This window comes from Condylostylus longicornis, unplaced genomic scaffold (genome assembly GCF_029603195.1).
Source record: "Condylostylus longicornis isolate FDR11 unplaced genomic scaffold, ASM2960319v2 ptg000013l, whole genome shotgun sequence".
Lineage (NCBI taxonomy): Eukaryota > Metazoa > Arthropoda > Insecta > Diptera > Dolichopodidae > Condylostylus > Condylostylus longicornis.
The window spans coordinates 953,541-977,912 of NW_026577982.1; the positions used below are offsets into that span (position 1 = coordinate 953,541).

At 22.3% G+C, this 24,372-nt stretch overlaps 1 protein-coding gene across 1 annotated transcript in view; it reads left to right on the top strand.

Annotated features, from left to right (window-relative positions):
• The first annotated feature begins 15,606 nt into the window (after positions 1-15,606).
• The window catches only part of LOC129605278 (uncharacterized), an 87,426-nt gene continuing 78,660 nt past the window's right edge, over positions 15,607-24,372 (top strand). The window contains exon 1 of the mRNA XM_055514931.1: positions 15,607-15,987. Coding sequence (XP_055370906.1) covers positions 15,702-15,987 — 286 coding nt within the window. The 5' untranslated portion in view covers positions 15,607-15,701. The remainder of the gene's footprint in view (positions 15,988-24,372) is intronic.

Here is a 24,372-nt window from a genome sequence, read left to right on the forward strand (position 1 = left end):
ATAATTTTTTGCAAAATATAAATTAATGCGAATTTCTTCGTAAATACACCAAAGTACTTTATAATTACATTTATCAAAGAATTTATCACTAAAATTTGAAAAAAAAACCTTGTAAACCTGCTTTAATAATATTTGTGACTTTTTGTTATCATTCATTCAATTAATTGAGGAAAATTCACCGTTTTTTTTTTTAATAATTGCTACTGCTACTAAATCCAGTAAAAATTATTTTTTTTTTTATTAATAATTGAAAAATAATAAAAAAATGGTACGACTAAATTTTACAATTTAGTTAAAGATAACAATCATAAAGATAAATTATGTCGTACGTAATTCACAGAAGCATATAAAAAAATTTATAGCAATTACTTATAACGAGTAATGTCTGAAGTTTTTATATTTAATAATATTGTATTCCATATAAAATTCATATAAACATTGTATTTTGTATTTATAGTTTTATTCACTCTTGACATATGAAACTAATTCAAAAGTGAGTCAAAGGAGGCATCTTTTTTGATAATTTCAACTTAATGACAGACAAAATAAATTAAATATAGAAATTATTGAATTAAGAACTAAATTTTTTTCAAATTTCAAAATATTTGTAAAATATGTGTAAATATAGAACTAGAATAGAGGCGATACAAATAATCAATCTAATATTATACAAAAGGAAAAAGATGGTTGTTGATTCCTGGGAGTTTTGCAAGAATTAAAACCACTGTAATTTTGAAGTTGTATTTGGTAATTATTTACACAGGTAATTAAGTTGAACGTTTTTCTATTTTTTTTATACTTATTCGATTTTTTAACTATTTTAGGTAAGGAATCAGTCAAAATATCTTCAGTTTTCTTAAGAGTTCCTTTTTTCAATGAGAAATGAATTCAAAGTAGGGATTTTGTGTCTATGGATCCGTTATATTTGTTGCAAATACTATTAGATTAATTTTAAGGCTGCACACATACATACATACATATGTAATTGTAATTGGGAATTCTCAAATTTAAAAGAAAATTCAATTCCGATTAATGCATGAATTATTATTTGTGCATTTCTTTTAGGGCAATTCAAAAACGTCTTCTAAAATCTAAATTCTTGAATTCAACATAGTTGTTCACAAATACATACTGTATGTACATAAATTTAAAAAAATTTAATTTTCCATAGTAAATTTGTAGAATTATTTTAAGAATTACAAATCAACAATTCAAAGAAATTTTTAATTACATCAATAAAAAAAATTCTATATACTTAGAAACTTCCATAAAATCTAAATATAAAAATTAATAAATCTTTATTCCATATTGTTTAGATTTTAAGAATAAATAAATGAAAATTAGTTTTCTACATATTTTGTTTTCTGGAAAATCTCTTAAATTGGAAAAAATAAGACAAGTTTTTTAATATCATTAATAAAAAAAAAAAAATTAAATGAACTGAGAAAAAAAAAATAGCGATAAAACTTCCGGTGTTTATTAGAAAATAAAATGTATGTATAATAACTATATTGTATGTACGTATATAAAATTGTGTATAATATAAAAAAGTATTGAATTTATATAGCAATATTGTATAACAAAAATCATAATTTAATTCTCATGTTCTAGAAAATTTTTATTACAAAGTAGCTACATAGATTTTCTTTTTATTTTTGATTATTAGATGACAAACTTTAAGAGTATAAAGTATATGTGAATAAAATAACGGAAGAAATTCATAGATTCATAGATAGATAATTTTTTTTTTATTAACTGGTATATTAATTATATTTTTTAAGACTTTTCTTAAGATGGTATTGTAAGCATAATCGATATAGGTTTTTTATAAGACTTAGTGGTATTCACGAGGCTGGTCTCAGGTAGAATGAATTCAGGCAAACAAAATTGAAATTTTCTGAAAAACGTCTAATTTAGAAAATTTGATTGAACATCGAAAAATATGGCAAATATAAGAAATTTGATAAACTCACTCTAAATTCAGGCTCCGACAATGTATGTTTAAACAGATGCTGTTTTACTTCATGAATTACATATTTCCAATTGAGTTAAAGACACCTTGTGTATTTAAGCGGATACTGGACGTCTGAGAAAAACAAATTTTATAGCGTTGGAGTTCATATTATGTATATATTTTTCTCGTTAGAGCATTAGTGACAAGTTATGTCAATGTTGTAGCAAATATACATAATATGCACTTAGTTAATATGCGAGTTTTTAAATTTTCATATTAAATATTATAAATTAAATTTTATCTAATATTTCATATGATTTTTTGGTTCTATAATTAGCAAATCATAATTATTGTAATTTAAGTTGTAATTTTAAGCATTGTCCGTCATCTAAAATACTTCGCGCATATAAAATGTGTAATATAACATTATTATCATATTACAACGCTAATAACAACAATATCTAATTTCTGACCTAATTATGCTCTATATGTGTGTAGAAAATAATTACTATACAGAAACTTCTTCTATAATCAATAAGTTAAATAAAAATATGTAATAAAATATGGTTGTGATAAACTTGAAATTTAAAAATTAATGCAATTTTATCATTAACAGTAATATTAGAATTTGCAATTATTAGAACGATTTAAGTACATATGTGTATGTATTTAAATAAATAGCGTGCAACGCGAATATATTACAGGTTTATAAAATAATTCCGGTCATATCGTAAATATCTCATTTACATAGTAATTTGATTAATTATTTTTCTATTAATATTACAATTAATTGTCTGTCTTTTAATTCTAATTCGATTGTTTTACTCATTCAATATGGGCCAAGTTTGTTACTAAGTGAACAAGTTGATCTAAGTAATTGTAGTTTGTTGGATACTGAAAAAGATACCAAATTTCAAATTTATTTATTAATTGACTAAATTAATTTTGATTTTGTTCCATAACCAATATTAATTTACTTTTGGAATTTGGGCATTCATGTCAAAAAAGTTACGATTTTGCGTGTGAATTTCAAATTTCGTTATCACCCTTGTATTTTTTTTTATCTGTATTACAAAATATCAACAATATTTAATTCATTTGATTGATAATTTTTAATGCATATTTCAGTTGCACACACATTCATACCTACATACAATATTATCTCATTTGTACATGTGCTCTATATAAACTTCCCCTATTGCATACTAATTGTAATAAAAAAATAAAAACTTTTCATACCATTTATTATTGTAATCAAGAATTTAATTATAAGAAAGTTTTTTTTTTTATTATTTATTATTCTAAAATTAAAATAATTAAATATAACCTGTGATAAGGAAAAGAAAAAAAAATATGAAGAACTTTGAACTCTCTCACATGGTATTTAAAATTAATTTTAATTTTCTTTTTTTTATTAATTCGCGTATACACGATTTTATTTTTTTTGTAATTAAATTTACGTATAGTCGCTGTGATTCATAAAATAATAAAAATGCAAAAAAAAAGCTTATCATAAGTCAAGAATAAAAATTAAACTCTCCACAAAACTCTTAAAATTTTAAAAGTAAAAAAAAAAGTCTTATTCTCCCGTTTTCAAATCATTTAAATTTTTCTCTTTTCATTTAAAATTTCTCTTAAGTATTTATAAAAAAAAAACGAAAAAGGCGCAAGATATGTAAACAAGCATTGGGAACAGAGATCGTGGTGATTAATAAAATTTGAAAATAAGATAAAAACGGAAATTTTAAAATGAAGTTGCTATAGATTAAATAGAGAATTTTCGATTGAAATTGAATAAATACAAAAGAATATTAAATTTTAAGAGACTAATTAATTTTAAATTTATGAAAATATTTTCTAAAATAACAAAATGTTTAGAGATTGTTGTATTGTATGTATAAAAATTAGTAATTTCTTTCGCGTTTTTTTATTTTCTTAATAAATTCATAATAGGCACTAATGTTAATTGCAAGCACACATATGTATGTTAAACATATGTATGTATATGAATTGAACTTACATATTTCTCTTTGCTGTATATCACGTAACACGTTTACGTTCACTTATTTTATCAAAATATCAATTTACCTTTTATTTTCATTCACCACTTTGTATCTTGTTTTATAAGTGTATGACTGTACAGTGTAAATTTAAAGCGTAGACTATACTGTACATTTAAACGAACTACATTACATTTTACAACAATATGATTTTACTCTTTGCTCTTTGATTTTTCTCTTTGTTTTTCTTTTGCTATATAAAATTAATAAATTTTATTTCTATAATCGTTTTACTGAATTATTCATTTCATACACATTTTATTTTTTTATAATATTGAGAGAATTACTGAGGTGAATTTAAATTTTCTTTGAAAAATTTTCCTCTCCCCTATTGTTTTTGCTCCCCTTAATTAGTTTTGTTTAGTGTTTTTTTTTTTTTTTTTTTTTGCAAAATTCAACTTTTTTCAAACATAAAACGTTGTTTTTTTGTTTTCTCTTTAAAACTTAAAAACTTAAGGCGATATTTTGTTTGTAGAAGAATAGAAAAACACAAAAAAAAAAAGAAAAATAATAAAAACAATAAGAAGAAAAAAATCGTAAAAGTGAACGCTTCGCTCCATTCGCTTTGACTCCACTTTATTTATTTTTTTTTTTGTTTTTTTTTGTAAAAGCATTCTAATAAGTTTAAAGGAAAAAAAACATTCAACAAAAATAATATCGAAAAAATTAAAAGAGAAAGAAAAACAAAATAACCATTCGGTTTCAGTTCGAATGTTTGAAATAATTTTTGTAACCATCATCAGTTGGTAAATTACTGTTCGCTTAGTTGCACGAAATTCGCGGTCTATACTGTAAATGAGAAACTTTTAAAAACCCGAATGGATTTTTTTTTAATTTTTTAATTTTTTTAAGTTTGCATAAATTATAAAATGTAAATAAAATAAAAAATATAAAGAAAAAGTAAAGCAAAAAACTTATTTGAAGTGTTCTGTACGTGTGTAATTTAAATAAAAAGAATAAGAAAAAAAAAGCAAAACAAAAAAACGGTTTAATTTTTAAGATCTTTTAAAAGTATTTAAAAAATTCGAGAATCGAAAATTCTTGCACCACATTTTTGTGTTTTTTTTTTTATTTAGAGTTTTCTTATTAAATTTTTTTTCTTTTCCTAAAAATTCAATAGTTACATAGTTGTATTTAAAATAGATAAATTTTTAAGTAAAAAAAAAAAATTTGATAAAACAAACAGAACTTAAAAAAAATTATGAAAAATAAAGAATAGAACGCGATACTGTTAGAGCGTTTTTTTTTATTGTTACACCATGAAATTCTCTGTTATCTAAGTGCTTATGTGTTATATATGGGCCCCATAATGGATTTTATTTTTTTTTTTGTTTATTATTGGTTTAGGTAGTGTGTTTTGTTAAGACCTTTTGATTGTTCAGAAAACTGAAATTTTCTATTTTATCCACTTGTAATTCACATGTTTTTAATAGCAGCAGTTATCTTTTGTTTCTCGTTACCTTACCTTTATAGTTTAGAACTTTGAAGGTAAAAATATAAAAGATATAAAAACAGAAATTGTACTAGAATAATTCTTCTCTCATAATATAAAAGAAATGCCTCTTTATTAACAGTTTGTAGTTAATCCGAAAAACCATATTTTAATTTTATAACATTTTTGAATTGAATTTTAGTTTTGCATATAACCTATATTTTGTTACTTTATGCTCGAATATTTGGCCGGATTTTTAATTTAAAATTGAAAAGGTAAATGGGCAAAACGGTTAACTAACATTTTTACAAAAATCGAGCTGCCCGGATAGAATATCATTAAATTTCATATATTTTTAACTGTAATTACTCTTATAGCTGGAAACATAATAGAAGAAGAGATTAACAATGCAAATATTAAGATGCAAATATAAGTTAACCCCTTTGTCCACTTACCGCTTCAATTGTTTTTCTATTGCATTGATTTTAAGCGATATTAACAGGTTAATCAACAAGTGTTAACACATTTTTTTTTTTCAATATATTAGATTTTTACAATTTGGCAAAAATTTTATTAATAGGTATAATCGGCAATTGAAAATTTTATTTTCAAGCCAATTAATTTTTTTTTAAAATCATATTAACGTAATGCATGCATTCCTTAATCAGAACTTATTCTATATTGAAAATACATTTGGAAATACTTACTTAATTCAGTATGATACACCCTATATGCACTCATATTATTTTTTCTTTAAAATATTTTCTAAATACAAAAAAATATTAGAACCATTTGAATTAACAAGAAATTGTACATATGTATGTGTACTGTTAATCCAATAATGAATGGCATGGCACTGTTAATCCAATTATAGAAAAAAAAAATTATGATAGTAAAAGTATAATGTTCTAATTAACATTAATGCAATAATAACTTATTGTCACAGTAATATGGACGTACGTTAAATGCAATTTGAATGTGTGTAAATCTTCTTAAATTATGTTGTGCTTTATAAATACTCTTGCCACATTATTGGTTAAAGGTTCTTCTTATTTAAATAAATATTAGAATACAATTTGTAGACAATTTTTCTCAATTTAAGTTTATGATGTTGAAATTTTTTTGATTTATGTGAATTTTATATGCTATTTTATATTTAAAAAATAAAATAGGAAATTTATTGATATTTTAAGAAAATTATTATGATTATTAGGATTTGTGAAATATTTACTAAAGTACAAATTAATTAATGAAATAATAATATTTATGCATAACAAACACTCTGTGACTAATTAATTCAGTTAATAGAGTTAAAAACTATATAAATAAAATATTAAAATTAATTATTTAATTAAAATTCAAAATATTTATTAATAAATTTTTGTAATAGCACCTGCAAAACAATTACCAATTGGCTTACATTTTTAACTTCAATTGAAATTCGAAAATTAAACAAAAATGAAATTTTTAACACACTTAAAAAATTTCCACTCAAAAGAGCTGTAAACTAGACTTTAAAATTAAAAACAAAAACTATAAGTAATTTTTATTTTATTTTTCTTTAAGAACAAAACAAATAAGAACTAAAAGAAAATTTTATAGAAGATTAAATTTAAAAAACAGAAAAACAAAAATTATGTAAGAAAAATAATAAGAATAATTTGTGTGTTTGTGTGTAGATGTAAGATAATACAATAATAATAAAAAAAGCAGCTATTACCATTAAAACTTAGGAAGATATTAATGGTCCAAGGTAACAAAGGTAAAAAAAAAAATAAAAACTATAATAAAATAAAAAAAATAATAATAAAAGAAACAATAATAAAGAACAATAACAGTTGAACTCACATCACAATCACAATTCCCATTAGAAAAGAACTTCTCTATCATCAGAGAAGAGTAGAGCGGAGCAGAATGAAAACACCATTATCTTTTGAGTTTGACTCAGTCAGATGATGGGATTCTTATGTTCTTGTTTTTGATTCTTATTAAAGAAAAAAAGGAGTGATGTTATTGTTGATGATGACGACGACGATGATGATGACGACGAACGTCGTAAAGACGATAACGATGACGATGAAATAAAAGTGCATTGACTTTTTAGGAGGAAAGAAACCTAATAGTTAAAGAAGTTTTTGTGTAAAGAACAAATAATAATAACATTAAAAATAATATATATAAAAAAAGACCTAAAAGGAATTGAAATAAAATTAAATTGTGCGGTTTAAAAAAATTGTTATAAATTTTTATTTATTTAATCTTTTCTATATATTATTACTGTTAATAATGATAGTAAATTATTTAATGCAACTTAAATAAATAAAGGCTAAAATAAAAAATCAAATATAATAGAAAATATTTTAATGATTTTTTTTTTTTTTTGAATTCAAGAATAAAAGTAAAATAACAATCAGAAATTTTAATTGAAAATTGAATTTAAATTGAGAATTTCCTCAAAAAACTAAAAAAATAATAAAGAAATTTAATAATAAAATTTAAATTTGAATTGAAATTATTTTAAATAATTTTAAGGATAATTTTACAAACATAAGTATAAAACATCACAATTTCTTTTTTTAATGAATTTCAAATTCGAAAAGTAAATAGTAAGAATATTATTAGAGTGATTTTGAAAAATTGTAGTGCTTAAATAATAAATTTAAATTAAAATAAAAATATAATAATAATGACAGTATATAATTTGTAGTTATTGCAATTTTAAAATATTTTAAATCGAATTTTCATTTTACTGATTTTTAGTTTAAAATTATAAGTTTTGAATGAATAATGAATTTATTATTATTTTATTAATTAATTAATTTATAGTAAAAATTAATATATACAATTGTTCCCTCGCCCAAATAGGCATTAGTAAGAACTAATAACTTTGTAAAATGAGTAAAAACTAGCACTAATTAGGGAAATAATATATGTATGTCATGAAACCATTACAATTTTCAATTCAAAAAGCAAGTTAAATGAAAAATGACGCACTAAAATTAGATACACTAATACGAGAAATTTATAGCTAAGTAACTTGGCGACAGAGATGAAAGATTTCAATTATTTTTTATAAACAATCAAACTCTGAATAGACTTCAAATCCCTCCTGTAAACTTTTCAACAGCCTTGAATCAGCATTCGAAACTCGTTGAGGTGACATATAGTATTACCAACTCTACAAATATGGATATTGTTTCTAAATCTGGTGTAAAAATGATGAGAGTAGCACTGGATAGAAAAGATATTGAAAAGACCCAACCCTGGAAGTAATTTAAATATAAAATAAAATCTGCTTATTTTTAGTTACATAAATGGAAAATTTTAAAATTAAATCTTAAATATCAAATTTAAATACATTGTAGCTTAATGTTACAGGAAATTGTAGCTTAATATTACCATTACCGAGATTGAAATCATAGAAATATGGTGTAGAAATGTGCCAACTGCCAATGCCTAGGATATTATATACGTTTCCTGTGTATAATAATTCTAATTCTGTTTGTTTTGGTGTTAGTGTTAGCAAGGGTACTCTTAGGTCTATATTTTCTAGTAATTCAAATGACGTTTAGTTAAAAAAATCGCTAAAAGTAGATTAATCCAAATAGTAAGTTCCAAGAATAGACTGGTTAAATTTCCTAATTTAATTAAAATCTGCATATCGTACGGCGTTTTCGGAAATAACGTTCATTTACATAATCAATGTCTTATTTTAACTTGTCAATTTTATTTAATGTAAAATTCAAATTTCTGATAGACGTATAAAATACTTAATTTGTGCATTAAAACTGCACTTCATTCATTATTTAATTATTCTAGACATTTCTCTTAAATAATAAAAATATGACAAAATATTTCAAAAATAATTTACAAATTACTTTTGGTTTTATACACACAAACGTGATTTTATAATTTTTAATTTAAGTGTTATTAAAAAAATAAATAAATAGGAACAATAACAATGTAACGTACTTATCTTGTATATTATGAGAAAAATTTTATATAAAATTCTTTCATTTCAAAATTTACTTAATTTGTAATTATTGTGATAAACCACAAAGATGAGTAACAAATTATAATAATAAAATTAAGATTTCTCACAAATTTTATAAAAATTTTATTGTGACTCTAACAATAATAATTAATTTGTTATTTCCGGAAGAAATTCCAATGTTTTACTATACATACTAATATTTTATATAAAAATAAACTTGTTATCAACTGCTGCTAGTATATACAGTAACAGTAATTGTAAATGATCATCATATTGTTTAAGAGAATTACAAAAGATCGTCACTGATAAAGAGTGTACACCTGTTTTTAATAAAATTTATTTTCTTAACTTTTTAAAATCATTAATCATGTATTTCTGAAATTAATTTTTATATTGGAATTACTTTCATAATTTAATAAGTAAATTAAAATTAATTAGAAAAATTCTATGAACAAAAATTTTTACTGACTTTATTGGGTATTTCAATATTATTCGTGGTTTTTCTTTAAAACTACAGAATTTGAAAAGTTTTGAAGGGCCTTAAAAAATTTATAATATTGTGAACAATATTATAAATGAAAACTGTTATGTCATTGTTATTATTTAAAAAAATTGAATTTGCTCAACAATAATCGATTTAATATGACAAATTTTAAAAATAACTAAGCACATTTATAATAAAAGTTATAAACACTGTTGTGAAAGCAATATTCTCTTAATTCTCTCATTAGTACGCCAGTGAGGATGCCGTTTCATTAATAATAAATGCCACGAAATGCAGGCTTATATTTTTGTCAGTCGAGGGGGACAAAATTAAAGAGTGAGGGTGGCACAAATACTGCAATATTTTCAAACCAAATCTGCGTCAATAATTATTAATTAAATTTATAATAATACTCGTATAAGTATGTTGAGAAAAGCAGTCATTGGGAGTGACAACTGTTGCGGATTCTTTAGAAAAAAGCTGCAATACACCTTGTTACGAGTAATCGAGCATTGAACTATTTGAGAGGGGCAAAAATTGCACCATTTTCTAAAAGATACTAAATGGTGAAACAGAGGCGTGCTTCTCGATGTAATTTTATGTAAGTTTTACGCACACTATAAAACATTTAGTAATCCAATTTTCTAGGCGGTCTAAACGGATGTAAATTTTTTAATTATGGACGTTGCAGCGTTCATCCTGTGTGAAAACTATAATTTACAATTTTTTAAATTAAATATAAAATCAATTCAAAATTTTTATCTCAAAATTTTGTCATTTAGCTCGATTAGTGTTAATGGGCATGTTTCATAAATCATCTAGCTACACATTTTAGTGCAACTGTAAAATGCAAAATAGAAACATTAACATTATTACCGTTGTAATTACTGTAATTGAACGGCTGTATTTAATTACATAACAGTTCTTTGACTTTTATTCATAATTGTTTTATCTCAATGTTAATTTGCTATGCACTCATAGAATATGTGTGTAAGTACATACTTGTAGTCTCTTATGTAATTTTCAACAAATTTTAATTAAAATCATACTAACTGACATTTTTACTTGTATTTTTGTAAAATGTCATCAAATGTAATCATCATAATCTTAAAGAGCAATAAATATATTGCAAGAATTTTTAAAATTATTTTTATCTCTTCCCATTTTTGAGCATCTGTACACACAATAGTAATGAAATGTCATAATAACAGTAATAAAACGTATAAAAAGTTCAATGAACTGTCAAAATTAAATAGGTATGTACTTATAATAGCACTTATATTTTGCTTGTTTATTAACATTATAATAACTTTATTTAATTTAATGGTTATTACAATCTTTAACTCTAGTTAATTAAATTACAAACGATTTTAAAAGTATAAAAAAAAAAATATAGAAAAAATTATTAAAATCTCTTTCGTATACGTCAAAATGTCATAGCATTAGAGAAATTTAAAGTAATAAAGAACAAAAAAAAGAATTTAGAACAAAACGTTTAAATATTACGATTAGGTACTAAAATTATTTTTATGTTAGTTTTATGCTTCTAATGATAGTTATGAACTAAATAATTTTCTTTTTCATAATTTTTTATTTCCTACCATAAAAAATAATCATTAAATTTAATTCACCGCCAGGGGGAAAACTGTAATAAATTTTAAAATTTCTTAATTATTATAAAAATTGGTTTTTTAAGAGTCAATTTCAAAATTAAAATTTTTTAATTAAAATAATAAATGCAGTAATTTAAGAAAATATTGAATTTTTAAAGAAATTAATAAATAATATTATTGATTTTATTTAATAAGTGCGAATGAGTTTTAAGAACGAATGAATTTTATGGTTAGAAATTTTTATTGTGTAAATGTCAACTGAATGACGTTTTTTCTAAATTAATATGAATCTTTTGTCAAATAAATATTGTTTTTTTTTTAATTAGTCAGTATAAATGAATGATTCAAATTTGATAAACACTGGAGGCTACATGACAATCGAATAAAATCCTAACGGCAACACTTTATATATATAATAAAATAATGAATAATTTCAATTTATTGGGCTTTAAGTTCACTATAACTTTGAAATTTAACATATTTCATGTTCGGATATTAATCTAGTTTCTTACACATACAGTTTTAAAAAAAATATTATATTAAGACTTGGGCTTAGAAAGGGCTTCGAATAGTTCAAGTAAGGGTGAGATTCAAGTAGCCGTGTCAACTAACCTTACCTATTGATTTTGTTATAATATTTGATACCGATTTGTTTGGAAATTAATTTTAATTAAATTAAATATAAAAGAGTTTAGGATTTCAGTGATGTAGAATTCAGAGGTGTTAGAATTTTAAATGGGCAGCTTCTATACTTGTCCCTAAACACTATCATTAAAATCAAGCGAGCCGAATACATTGAATCCTAAACTCATGTATGCTTAACATTTTAAATCTGTTTTAATTTTCACATTAAATTTAAAATATTTTTAAATATTAACTAAAATAACTTTTAATTTTCTATACTTATAAAAATAAATAAAAAAAAAATAAAAAAATTCTTCACACTTCTTTAGTATTTAATATTTTGTTAATAATTCATACAAATATAACAAGTGCATATAACTGGGCTTAACTACTTGCTATTAAGCGATTAATTATTCAATTAATTCAGATAATCTTATAAAAAAAAAAGTATAAAATTTTAAAACAAAAAGCATAAAAGTGTTATTAATTTCTTTATTTTTTATAAATTAAAAATAATTAAAAAAAAAACATATTTTTTTTTTCGAACAATTGAGCTAAGATCAAAAATTAGAGATTTGTCTATGTTTTCTTATAATTTTTCCTTTCAAGTGTTAAAATAAAATATTGGTGAATCTTTCCCGGCAGCTTAATAATTTTACAATTTTAATTTTTTAAATAGTTTTCCCAAAAATGTTTATTGTTCAATTAAAATTAAATTTGTGTATAACAGTTAAAAATTAGAAAAAAGATTAGTAGACTATTATTAATTATTTTATAGACAGGGGGATAGGAAATTAATTTTTATAATTATAGTGGTGAATTTCGGAAGAAAATAAATTTCAATTAAAAGTAATTGCATGACAGTAATTAAACTCTGATTATAATTAATTCCAATGTGATTATAATTATTCTTAATCAAGTAATTATAATTATACTCTACATACATATTTTTGTACGTATACCAGTTTAAGTATGTATTACTAAATTATGAGTACACATCAAATTACAAGCTGGAATATGTAACTCTTATTAGAATATTTTAATTTATAATTACAAATTTATACTTACATACCACATATTATTCTGAATTATTTTTATGGCTAGCGTTTTTTTCTATTTATAACAAATTGATAAATTCAAAATTCTGATTCATGTTCCATTCTCTTCATTAAATTCAAAATTCTGTTCCATTCTCATTTTGTTTCATTCCAATTTCCATCTCTTCAAAATTTATTTTCGGTTGATACTCAATAATATTTTCTAACACAATTACTGCGGCGATGTAAAATATATTATGTACATAAACTATTGTCGATGCATGCCGAGAAAATTATAAAAAGTTTTAAAAGATTTTTTTATCATAATTGTAAAAATTGCAATCATTAACTTTTATTATTAGCCTTTTTTTTTCTACTGTTGTTTCTTCTTGTGTCCGAAGATATCGTGTTAATAGTTAAAATTGATGTGGAATTAATTTCAAATAGAAAAAAAAAACAAGAGATAGAAAAGCAAAAAATCTTTTTTAAAAAGAAAACTTTTTTGTATGTTTTTAAATTTTCGCTCTGTTTAATTTTTTTGTTTTATACAAAATGCAACAAGAGTTTTTTTTTTAACATCTATAACACCTCAATCGCGATAACTATATGACTATGACAATAATGATTTTCATGATAGTGATTGTGATGATAGTAATGATGATTTAATGGAATTTGATGCAAATCGACATTTTAAAATTATTTAATTTTTTTTTTATTACAGTAATCAATTAAATATAAGTACATAATTATTTATTGCAAATGTGGAGAATTAGAAAATACAAAAAAACTGAAAAGAAGGGGGAAAGAATTTTTTATTTACAAAAAATACTTAAATGTATTTAAGATGATTTAAATTATTTTTTTTTCTCGGTGTATTATTATTAAAAAATTAATTGAAATAAATTAATTTTAACAGCTTTTCAAATTAAAAAATCGCTACAGGATTTCAATTAAAAAAAAAATAAGAAAATTGTGAGCAATAAACAATTTTTATACGCCAATTAAATAAAATTTTTATAAGAAGTATTATAAATTATTATAATTTTATTGAAATAAAAAAAAAACCTATAGGTGCTAACAGAATGTGAATGTAAAATTTACATTTTATATTCGATTCGACACTATTTCGTATAACATTTATAATATGATGAGCAAAAGTGTTATAACTGTATATATGCTTTCAAAATACTTTTATATTAACACTATAGGGAATTGCATAAAAATTCGTTTTTAATAACATTTTACATTATAATATGGTTTCTTTATAGCTACTTGTAATAACAACTGTTGACGCTATAAAATTTTTAATAATCTATCAGATTTCAATATGAAATTATTACCACAAACTATAAAATTATTATAAAAATTTTTATGTTTTACTAATGAGATAATCAAAATTTCACTATTATCATGTCATTTGATTGTCTTATCACAAATATGAAAAATTAATGTTACAATGAATCTAGAGAGAGTATTTTATGATCTTTTGATTTCAGTACTCTTCTGCAATGGTAAATTTTGTTTGTAACATAATCTAGGCAAATTTAGAGAATTTATTCAATGTTAGAAATAGATACTTTTTGTTTTAGATTAATAAGTTAAGCCCAAACGAATCGCAACTATATTGGCATTATCTTACAAATAAGTTTGTCTCTTTCCTTTATTTCACTTTCATTAATTTATTGACCTTAAAAATTTCACCTCTTTTTATTGACATTAAGAATTTTTATTCTCTGTTCTACCTTTTGATTTTTTTACTCTTGTAGAAATTATGTTGCATATTGAGTCAGAATGAATTGAATTTTGAGTTTCCTATAATTTGAACGACACCATTGAAAAACTGCACGAAATTCTAAATAAATTTAAGAATAGTATTAAAAATCTTTTTAATTTTTGAGGATAGTGTTCTAAATCTAAAGCATTCAAACTATTAAAACAATTGCCAAATTATTTTTGCACTCAATATTCTCTCTACACATTCTCTTAAAAATTGTTTTGTTTTGCTCTTTTTATAATCGTAACAGTAAACTTGAATAAAAAAGTAATTGAATAATTTCGATAGCACTTTATTTACTAAAACCACAAAAATCTAATTAAATAAATTAAATTTTTTTGATTTATTTTTATTAATTAATTTTTTGCTTATTAAATTTCCAGTTAATTTTGTACTATTTTAGTAATAAATGCATTTTTAAATTAATTAAATATTAAATATAAATTTTTACGGAGTGAATTTTGAAAATTAAATTAAAAAAAAAAAATTTGGAAAATGTGACTATTAAAAAAATAACAAGGTTATAATTTTTTTTTTATATTTTAAATTTTAACAATAAAATCATATATTCTATATCAATATTAAATTATTTTTTAAAAAATAATAATAAGTTATAAAAAAAAATAAATGAAAATAAAGTGAACTTGAACGTGAACTTAAAAATTAATTTGTATAACAACAATAATATTATTGTTAGAATAAACGCAAAATAGCAACAAAAAAAAAAAAATGGGTGAACGTTTTCAACATATTGAATTTATAACAAATGATGTTGATGGTGATGATGATTCAACATGTTTATGGAGTTTAACAACAAATGGTAATAGTACACCAAATCATCTTCATCATCATCATCATCATCATATAACAACAAAAACAACAAAATTACCTTTATCATTGCCATCATCTAGCCCATCAAGTGGTTCTAGTACAAATGGTAATACTAGCATGAATTTAAATAGTTTAGATTGTTGGGATTATACAATCGAATTAGAATGTTTAAATGGGCCACAAGGTATGTTTTTATTCATTTATTTATTTTTTCTTTTGTGTTTTGTTCTACTGCTATTAATAGAGATACTGATCAAAAATAATCATAGCAAATGTAATATGTCGATTAATATTTCGAATTTAAAAACTCAACTTCGATCATTTCACTTTCATAAAATTGAATGATAGATATAAAAGATTTTTATTAGTTCCTAAATGTATAGAGTTTTATATATCGTATACTTAAGTATATTTATAATATCAGTATACTTCTAATAACTACTATATTAAGTTCGAGTACTTGAATTTCAGTATAATGAGCCTTATAATAATTGTTGAAATAATGCTACAAATGTCGAAATAGAGTGACAAATATCGAAGTAGAGCTGCAAATTTCGAAGTAGAACGATTTGAATTTGATATTCTAAGTGGTGATGGCAGTAACACTTTTCGAGAAACAGCAAGGAACATGTATTTCAGTCATATAGCGCAGTGAAGCGGCGTTTGTCGAAAAATATATAGCAAGTGAAAACTGATCTAGATATAAAACAATAAATTTTGTGATGTAATACATAAATTATTACATAAAAAATTAAGTAAACGTTAAGTACATTTTCGAGTATTTGTCGCACTCGCGTCAGTCGGATCAGTCGGCAATTGGAATACTACATTCCGAACATTTCGAAATGTTCCGCGTCACATACATTCAAATTCCGAACAACGACAAATGTCAAATATGTATGTAACGCGACAATCAGAATAATTTTCATTGTTTAAAATTTATGATTGAAAATTTAAATAAATTTTTAAATAAGTATCCAAAAACAAGATGTGTGGCAAATTAAATTACAATGTTGCTCGATTAGAGTAAAGATTTATTACCAAAAATTAGCCTTAAAAAATAAATGCATAATGTGACTTTTAAAACTATTGAATTTGAAGCTTCTTATATATTTAATGTTTTAAATTTATTACGACATGTTAACTATGAAAAAACAATTTAAATTAAACAATTTTCATTTAATAGTAGTTTCAAAATATCATCAAAAAGCTCTATACGTTTCATTATTTTTTTTTTCGGAATGTACAATCGCTAAACTTATCGGCATAAAATTGTAAACGACATTAAACACTAAATTATTTTGTTTTTGATTTTTTGTTTACCTTTTTCGTAACTATTAATTAAAAATAGTTACCCATTTTAGTTTGTCATTGAACTATAAATAAAACAATACTGATAACTAGAAAAAAAACCGAGTCAATATTATAGTTTTCTTTTAATTAGAAAAATAATCATAAAATTTTTTATTTGCAAATTAAATATAGCAAAAAGTAAAAACCGATATAAAACTTTTTCTAAAATAAGTATAACAGTTTAAAAAAAAAGATTAGGTATTGTTTTGCTTGCAATTTGTGATCAAAGTGTCACAATTGCGTTATTTTCTTATGGTCCTGAAATTCTATTTGAATATATAAAATGCATAATTTAAGTGTTATACATAATTATAACAGTTTCAATTTTAGTTATTAAATTGATTTAAAAATTTTAGTTAAATTTTTATTTTAATAAATTTTATCACATTTATTGTTTTTATCGTAATTTTATTGAAAAAATTGTCGAAAATATTATTTTACATAATACTAACAATATGTTATATTGCACATTTTCCAAGAATTATTTTCGAAAACATTATTTTTTATTTCAATAATTATCGTATTAATTATTGATACTTGGGAGATCTATGTATAATATATTATCTGACCTATATATAACAGTTATCTGACCTATGTATAACATATTACTACTGATCTATGTATAACATATTATTTTTTGGTGAATGTTATCCCCGGTTGTGACATTTTGTATTTTATTTATTTCTATATTTTTGAAAAAATATTCTACAAAATTTTTGTATTACCCAATGTATTGAAAACTTTACACTTCATTTCACAACTCACATAAGCATTCATTAACACCATATGAAAAGAGTGTCAAAATAGAATGTAAAACAGGAAATTAAACCAAATAATAATTTTTGTTTTTCAAAATTTATAATTACCTTTGAATAAAAATTTTCAAATCTTAATATATTTTTCAATAACATTGTGCTTATCGCAGCATATAAGTGTTATACGAATTTACCCTGTCGTACTTAATTCCTTTTTAACATATTTTCCTTGAATTTCTTGTACTCTGCCCCATTGCACTTTAAATTTCTTAATTTGATCTTCAAAATATTAATTACATTTTAGTTCCGCATCAATTATTTCTTATTAATATCTCACATATTTCTAATTTTAATACCAGTACCAGTGATTAAAAAACCAGTACCTTTCACCTTTCTCTCATCAAAAATCTTTTGATTTTTTATAATCCAATTTGGAAAAACAAAAAATTCTTTTTGTTAATTATAAAAATCTTTTCTAAAGGAAATGATTTTTAAGAAAAATTTTTTTCCAAAAAAAAATCGAATTTCCTTTATCAAACCATATAGTCTCTAAGACACTAAAAGAATAAAACAAAAAAAAAATAGTTAAAAAACAATAAAAGTTCCTTTTACACGCTTTTTAACTGGCTATAAAAATTGAATCTATTACAAATTTTTAATGTTTTTTTTTTATTTGAGGCGTTTTGTAAATTTTAATTTCCAGTCTTCTTTATTTTTTTTTATTGAATAATTAATTAGTTCCGATATAATGAATTTGTGTGTGTGTACCTAAGAGTGGTAAATAAGTAAGAAACATAACAAAAACAAAATTCAGTTTCATTTAATCATTAACGGAAAACAGAAACATAAAAGAATCACCCATCTGAAACTGAGCCGCATTATACTTATGTACTCCCAATAACTGAATTAATAAAATTACCAACGATTATACGTTTTAATTCCAAAATGAATAACATGAGCACAGCATTGCTATATTTAAAATTTGAATTGAACGTTTAAACTATAAAATAATTATGATTTTCTTCTTATTAATTATTTTATCCATAAATTTGTTTTTAAATTATACAGATTTAAGTTTATAAAGTAAATTAAATTGGACTCGGGTACACACATAACAAATTCCTGTGATTCAAAGAAAACGAGGACTGCCTTAATCAATTTATGATATTTTTGAATTTTATTCGAAATTTAACGCTTTTTATAGTTTGACAAAAAAAAATTTAAATTACTAAAATATTTTAACTTTTTTTAAAAATTAAATTTTAACTTCAAATTTGACTTTCCGAACCTGATTTATAAATTATTTAAGAATTAGTTCAAATTTAAATCTGTCAAATTGAGTATTCTGCCAAAACTTGATCAATTAATACAAAGCCAAGACTTTGTAGATTCAACAACACTATCAAAAGGTTTCTAGATTAAAAATTGTTTAAATTTTGCTTTGTCGTCGCTTGAATGCAATTACTTTCAAAAACGTTTTGACATTTTTAAACTTAGCAAGTTTTTTTTTTAAGCCACAGAATCATTAATAATTGCTTAAAAGTTTATTTCTAAATTTAAAAGAATTTGTAAGGTTGATCAAGTATCTCAAATTAATTATTAAATTCAGAGAGAGAGTAAAGAAGAGAGAAAGAAAGAGAATTAATTTGAATTTTAATTTTTATGTTAATAAAGTTCTTTAATTGAAATTGACATAGTAATTTTCGGTTTATTCTAGAGTAAATTGAAAAGTCTCAGTTTTTATTTTTCTCTATTTATTTTAAAATTGGTGATTTGCAGTTAAATAACTATTATTTAGGGAAATTCATTTATTGAATTAATTTCTTTTGTATATTCAATTTTACAACGAACAACTCTTTTTGAGGGGCGCTAGTAACTAGCAAGTTCTTTAATTTTTGAGCGCCACTCAAAAAAAATGAGTTCTATTGTATAATTACAATAATTGTCTTCTGTATGTCACTATAAGCTATATACTGCATTATATTAAGTTATTAAAATAACCTATGTACCTCAATTTTTTCCAATAATTGAGAAATTGTGCATTTCTTTTCTTTTTTCATACTCTGATTTTAATCATAAATTTTGTATGCAATTCTTAAAAAAAAAGAAAAAAAAATTTTTCAACTAAAATCTAGGTTAATTTTTACGGTTATTTTTTGTTTTTTTTTTTTGTATTGTCATGCTTTCATTTTAACACGATGCACTTTATTTTATTCAAGCGCGAAAAACTATTCATTTAATTCTCAAATCTTGAGTAATTGCAAAAAAAAAAAAATTTTTTTTCTACTTTTAAATTTTTTACCCAAAAAAAAAAATTTTTTTATCAATTCGATCAAATTTTCACAATTTGATTTTTTCTTTTTTAATTCGAATCTAAAAATTTAATTTGCATTTTTTTAATTTAAATTAATCATTTTTGATTGTTTTTGAGCAAGAATTAATGACCTTGAACTTTTGAGAGTTTTTTTTAGTATGCCATTTTTAAATTCTCTGAAATTTTTTTTTTTAATTTTCTGTAAGTAGATTTTAATCGATTCTCTTTTATAATTGTTTCTATAAAGGGCATTCAACTATTAATTTCATATCACATACTTGTCACTGTCACTTGCTTGCATATTTGCGCGTAAAATATATATGTATGTATAACAGTTATATTATTTTTTGGTATATGTATAACAATTGTGTTACTAAAGGTTATTGTAAAATAATTTTTTTTTCACTTTCATTTAAAAAAAAGGCATAATATCCAAATTATATAATTAAATTTTTCGGACAATCGTGATCGTGAAAAGAAAGAAAGATTTAAAGAAATTTCAAATTGAAAAAAAAAAAGAAAACAATTTAAACAAGACCACCTATTGTGTGAATTACAGAACAAAAAAAAAACAAAATTTAATTTTAAATTTAAAAAAAATAAGAGAAAAACAAAAAAAAAATTTTTTTATAACACTTTTCGCCTAGATTTTCCGTTTTCATATCACTTTAAAATTTATAATTCGTAACAGATACCTAAAAAATATTGTAACATGCAACATGACTAGTGACTACTTCAAAAAAAAATTATGTTTAAAGTTAAAAAATGAATTACAAAAAAAAAACCAAAAAACATTAATTTTTTTTTTTTATCTCATTGGTAAATCACACATCACAAACCGAAATATTAAATTTTAAAAAAAAAATTATGAGGTAAAAAATTAAGTATGGTTAATTTAACTAGAGCAGGTTAGTTGTACAGAGTAGAGCACAGCACAAGTGAATGAGTGAGTAGCATAAAATAAAAAAAAATAAAAAAAAAGTAGAAGAAAATATGAAAGAAAAGGTGAACTTAGGTTAACCGGCAAGTGATCAAAAAGAGAAATAAAAAAAAAAAGCAACACCAAAAAGAAAAAACACAATTATAGAAGTATAAAAATTTTACAATTGGAATTAAAAAAATTTTTTTTTTGAATCTTATAAGTACTACATAATTTTAAAATATGAGTATGAGTTGATTATTAATAAATTATGTATTAATTTTGTAGTTAGAAAATATAGATTGTATACTTATGCGATTAGACTTGGGTTATGTAATTTATAATATTTTGAGGAAATTGAGTTCAATATGTTTAGTAGCCCTTCTAATGCTGATTACAAAATTTTAATGTTACGTCTCAACTGTAATGAATTGCAGTAATTTAAAAATTTAAAAATATATTTTTATATAAAATTAATATGAGTATTGAAAAAATTATTTCTTAATTTTTCTCTTCAAATTAATATACCTACTTTAAGTTTTTATTTATTAATTGTATTAAGAGATCAATTATTATTAACTCTCTTAATATTATGACAATCATAATATCATCATTCATCAAATGTTAATCTGATGTTGTTCTCATCGATTAATAAAAATTTGTAGACAACATTCAAATTTATTCTCTTATCATTTCTCATTAATTTCCTTTAATAGAATTCTCTTTTAAATAATTATTGAGAATATTAATTGTAAAAATGTATAAAATTTCCTGTAAAAATGTATAAAAATGTATAAAATATTAAAATAAAATTTTCTATTAATGTGAGAGTGATATTTAAATTTTAAAAAGAAAATAATTTGCAGCATGTTTGTATGTACAGGAACTGCTTTAAAATTTAAGTGAAAGTACTGTAGCCTCGCAAATGGTTTTGGAACCACTTACGGTAACACTAAACTAGTCAGTCATAAATTGCAGATAATGGCACTCGGCTTAAAGGCGTTAAAGTGTGCGGTTCGACGAATATTGTAGTTTTATAATATTAATTAATTAATTAATTTAATAATGTTATACTGGATAAATCGTCATAAAGTTAACAAACCACACTTGATTGGAGCTTATTCTTCTTTTTTAATTCAAAAATTTAAAGTTAAATAACAATTTCAATTAAGTAAATTTAAAATTATTTCTTCTCTTGTTAATTTGAAATCGCCATTCACCACTATATGGAATACAATAAAGTCGAATTTATTCAGAATATTTTCATCAGAAATTCAAATTTTTATTAAAATTCGAAGATTTTACTATAATTCAAATGTTAATCATATATAATAAAATTAAGTTTTGAATGTTATTTATTAATTCATTATCATAAGCATAAAAAGTGGTTATTCAAAAGGTGCACCTGATATTTCACCTAGTCTGCTCATTCCGTGATTTTTTTTTCTATTCATTTTAACATACCACATGTGTTTTGTAATTATATATTCAATTTTAAAATATTATAATATGAAAATTGACTACTTTTTGCATAATTTTTAAATAACTTAAAACTGACAATCAACCTAACCTTATTTTTTAAAAATTTTTTGCTTTTTTTTTAGCTTCTTTTTTCTTATTAAAAAAAAAAATAGGTAGCTTATGAATGAAATACTCTTGTATGTATGAATATATTCTGAAATTGGAAAGAAATTTATTTGCACCCTGCAGTTTTCACTATAAAAAATTTTTATTTTTTATAGGTTAAAATTTTCTTAAAATTTATTAAAGAAATTTCCCTCCATCTTTGAATAAAATATAATTAAATTAAGTCGAAAATATTATTTAATCATCATTATATTTTAAGAAATATTGAAGCAGACAAAAACATTAAAGTTGAATTTCTAATAAAATTAACCAAAATATGTCAAAATCAAAAAAAAAGAAAGTAGAATTTGTATTTGAAAAAAATATATTTCAACTAAAATTTTAATAGGATTCTGCTTAATTGGATATCAGTGTGAAAAATTATGAATATTTTTACTATATACCTGGTCATTTGAAAATTAATTGAAAATTTTTGAAATTGCATCTTATTAGGGGTACTTATAGGTACTCTTTGTTTTTTTTCATTTGAGAGCATTCGTTAATTAAATATACATAAAACAAAATTTCAACTATGTGTCAGACTTCATAATATGTATTTTAATAATATTACTAGTATCTCATGAGAACTATCCTCAATAGAGTCATATTTTTATAGTGGCTACGTTTGGTCAGCTCTTGACAATTTTCGAACATACATAGTAACATTTTTATTACAACATCTAAGAGTTTTTATTACAACAACAGAACATTCATCATCCTGTAAAAAGATACTGTAAACACATCTTAATGAAAAACACATAGTAGAAGCAACTAACTTTAAAGCTGAAGAAAGTAATTTGACAGATATTGATTTTTTTCGTCAGTAAAATTATTGAATTTTTATAACTAGCTATTGATTTCATTTGAGTGTTCCTAGTCGAATGTCAAAATGGAATATCATTGTCTTCACGCAAATAATTACAAAATATCAAAACTGACAATAAAAAATTTTAATATTAAACGGCAACTCTAATCTAAATAAAAAAGAAATAGCGGCAAAAACGGTTAATTTTTTCTGATAAGTGAAAACTTCATTTATAAAAAAAAATTCAAATTTAAACATGTTATAAATACACTAATATTTTCAACACCTTTTCACTTAAATAATTGAATCATATATAAAATAATTTAACCTTAATATAACAATAAAAAATCATAGTAACAGTGGTAAACATTAAAGTATTACTAAAATGCAGATCACGATTTAAGGAGTTTTCAAAAAAAAAATTTTTTTTTATTTTTTTTATGTTTTACTTTTATGTGTCTAAATTTCTGTGTTAACACAATTTAAGGTTCAGCCAATCCACCTTGCACTCTTTGTGTATAAGTATACCAAAACAAGTCTATATAGAAAACAAACAATAAAATATAAACGCATATAGTTAAAAAATAAGATTTATTTAATTTTGAATAAAATTGATAATAAAATTTTGATATTATTGGCTATTTATAAAATTTAAAATCTATATATTTTAATTTTTGAAAAAAATTTATGGTGGTTTTTCTTAATTTACAATGAATTTATAGAATTGCACTTATTATAGAATACTGCAAATTGCATGATTTACAATTTCAAAAAGTAAATTGTTAAATGTCACTATT